The sequence below is a fragment of the Centroberyx affinis genome, unplaced genomic scaffold (genome assembly GCF_046629955.1).
Source record: "Centroberyx affinis isolate AG114_WGS23_722 - 3 ecotype Tasmania unplaced genomic scaffold, CSIRO-AGI_Caff_v1 ptg008364l_1, whole genome shotgun sequence".
Lineage (NCBI taxonomy): Eukaryota > Metazoa > Chordata > Actinopteri > Beryciformes > Berycidae > Centroberyx > Centroberyx affinis.
In genome coordinates, this window is record NW_027284154.1 from 32,501 (window position 1) to 35,000 (window position 2,500).

General features: G+C 40.0%; 1 protein-coding gene across 2 annotated transcripts in view; it reads right to left on the reverse strand.

The window, feature by feature from the left end:
- ergic3 (ERGIC and golgi 3) overlaps positions 1 to 2,500 on the reverse strand; it is a 29,866-nt gene that overhangs the window by 23,540 nt on the left and 3,826 nt on the right. For both annotated transcript variants that reach the window (XM_071514275.1, XM_071514274.1), the window contains exon 3: positions 957 to 1,044. In XM_071514275.1, the coding sequence (XP_071370376.1) occupies positions 957 to 1,044 (88 nt within the window). The remainder of the gene's footprint in view (positions 1 to 956; positions 1,045 to 2,500) is intronic.

The following is a 2,500-nucleotide window of genomic DNA, read 5'->3' on the forward strand; positions in this document are numbered from 1 at the left end:
ACTGTCATCTCACATCGCTCTTGACTGTTTATTGTACTGAGCTGAATCTGATGCATCAGACTGTGTTTCTTGTTGGTGACTTTAACAACAGCGGAAATATATATGTAAATACTCGGTAAGCCCCGCCCCCTCAGCCTCGTTCTACTCGCTGTACAGGATTTCTGTCAGTCTGTCGGATGGCGTGGGGCAGAAATGTGTGTCACTAGAGAAACATACAGGAGGTGCTGACTGGCCGAAAAAGGAGTTCTGTGAATCTGCACTCGATTGCTCTTCCTCAACGACCAGGATGTCTGTCTCAGTAAACTGAAATTGAATTGTGAGAACTGAATACAGTTTCAGAGCAAATTAATTAAATTTCATAATATGACATTCAGTTTCAAGTTTACTGGAATTCAATTTCAATCTAATAAATTCAATTTCAAATTATGCTATTCAGATTCAGTTTTTCAATGCAATTTAGGGCTGCAACTAACGATTATTTTCATTGTCGATTAATCTGTCGATTATTTTCTCGATTAATCGATTAGTTGTTTGGTATAAAATGTCAGAAAATGGTGAAAAATGTGGATCAGTGTTTCCCAAAGCCCAAGATGACGTCCTCAAATGTCTTGTTTTGTCCACAACCCAAAGATATTCAGTTTACTGTCATAGAGGAGGAAAGAAACCAGAAAATATTCACATTTAAGAAGCTGGAATCAGAGAATTTTGACTTATTTTTCTTAAAAAATTACTCAAACCGATTAATCGATTATCAAAATAGTTGCCGATTAATTTAATAGTTGACAACTAATCGATTAATCGTTGCAGCTCTAATGCAGTTATTCAAGTTAAACAATACAAATTCAAATGATGTGATTCAAATTCATTTTTTTTAATGCAATTATTCAAGTTGAGCAATTCAAATTCAAATATGAATAATTCAGTTTCAGTTTCTGGTGACACATGGAGCTACTTACAGGCGCAGGGCATGTGGGGGAAGATGACGTCGATGTTGATCTTGAGCTTGTCTCCTCGTGACGTGTCGACGTACAGCTCAGGGTGAACCTGCAGGAGAGACCAGACCAGACCAGACCAGACCACACCACCAGTCACACTTTATAACAGACCTGGGTTTACGTTATCCGGTAATTACAGGGTTTTTTTACCGGGAAAATCTGTTGGAAGTCCGACATATTTAAATCTCTCCGTTTCATAATGTCCGGTGAAAATAATTCCCTCTAAGCACAATTATTGGAACATTGTGCTCCTTGTTTTACTGAGACTGAGTTACAGCAACAGGCTGAGTTCTGCTCCCAGTCTGTCTCCTGACGAGGAGCTTTGAGTCTCTTTCAGTAAAGTAATAATAAATATTGCACTACCTGAGTTGATTTAAGTGACATGAGACACAACTGGGGAGGATTTACTAAATTGTTTTGAATGTTTTAACCAATCAAGGGCGATGTGTGTGTGTGTGTGTGTGTGTGTGTGTTGGGTGAAGGTCAGATGCCTTTACAGTTTATTTTCATGACTTTTTGCTGGGCTGTGCTGTTTACATATTTACTGTGTTGTTTTTCTTGGTTGTCGGTTGTGTATTTAGCAATTGGCAATGTGTGATGATGGTTAACGGGACATGATGCACGATGCGCATTTGGCACTGCATAATGGTGAGAGGGACACGTAGTTTTTGGCATCTGGCATTGCGTAATGGTGAAAGCATATGGCTATTTGGCAACAAAATACATGTCAGGAACGAAGTAAAGTGCAAATTTTCACAGTAGATGATCCTATTTTTCTATTTTGCATGGTAACGTTGTGTGTGTGTTAGAGAGAGAGAGCGTTATGCACGTGAGTCTATTGACGGGACTTATTTTATTTGGAATATAATGTATAAGCAAAAGAAGCTTACTTTTCAATAAAAAATATTATAAATCTACATGCCTTGATGATGTCATGCTTTATATAGCCTGCCTTTAAGCTCAATAAACACAGATAATATTTGACCAGAATTTCTCCCATTTGCCCGGGACATACACAGTGGAACAGACCTAAACAACACGTGTTCAGCTGTTTGACTGATGCATGAAACCTTTAAACACGTCAGATGTTGTTAACAGATAAAAAAAGCTAATTGGAGATATATGACATCACACGGCATCTGTGCTTTGATGGATGTTTTTCATCCAAAGCACATTGTTAGTCCAGGTGACAGGAACTGAACCCCTAACTTTTCAATTCATTGCACTACTATAATTCTAGAGAGGTTTGTGTGTTTGTTTGTCCCGAGAGGAGAGGAGACAAGGAGAGGAGACAAGGAGAGGAGAGGAGAGGTGAGGAGAGGAGAGGGGAGAGGAAACATGGAGAGGACAGGAGGAGACAAAAGGAGAGGAGAGGAGGAGAGGAGAGGAGAGGAGAGGAGAGGAAACATGGAGAGGAGAGGAGACAAAAGGAGAGGAGGAGAGGAGACAAGGAGAAGAGAGGAGGAGAGGAGAGGAGAGGAGACACCGAGAGGAGAGGGGGAGAC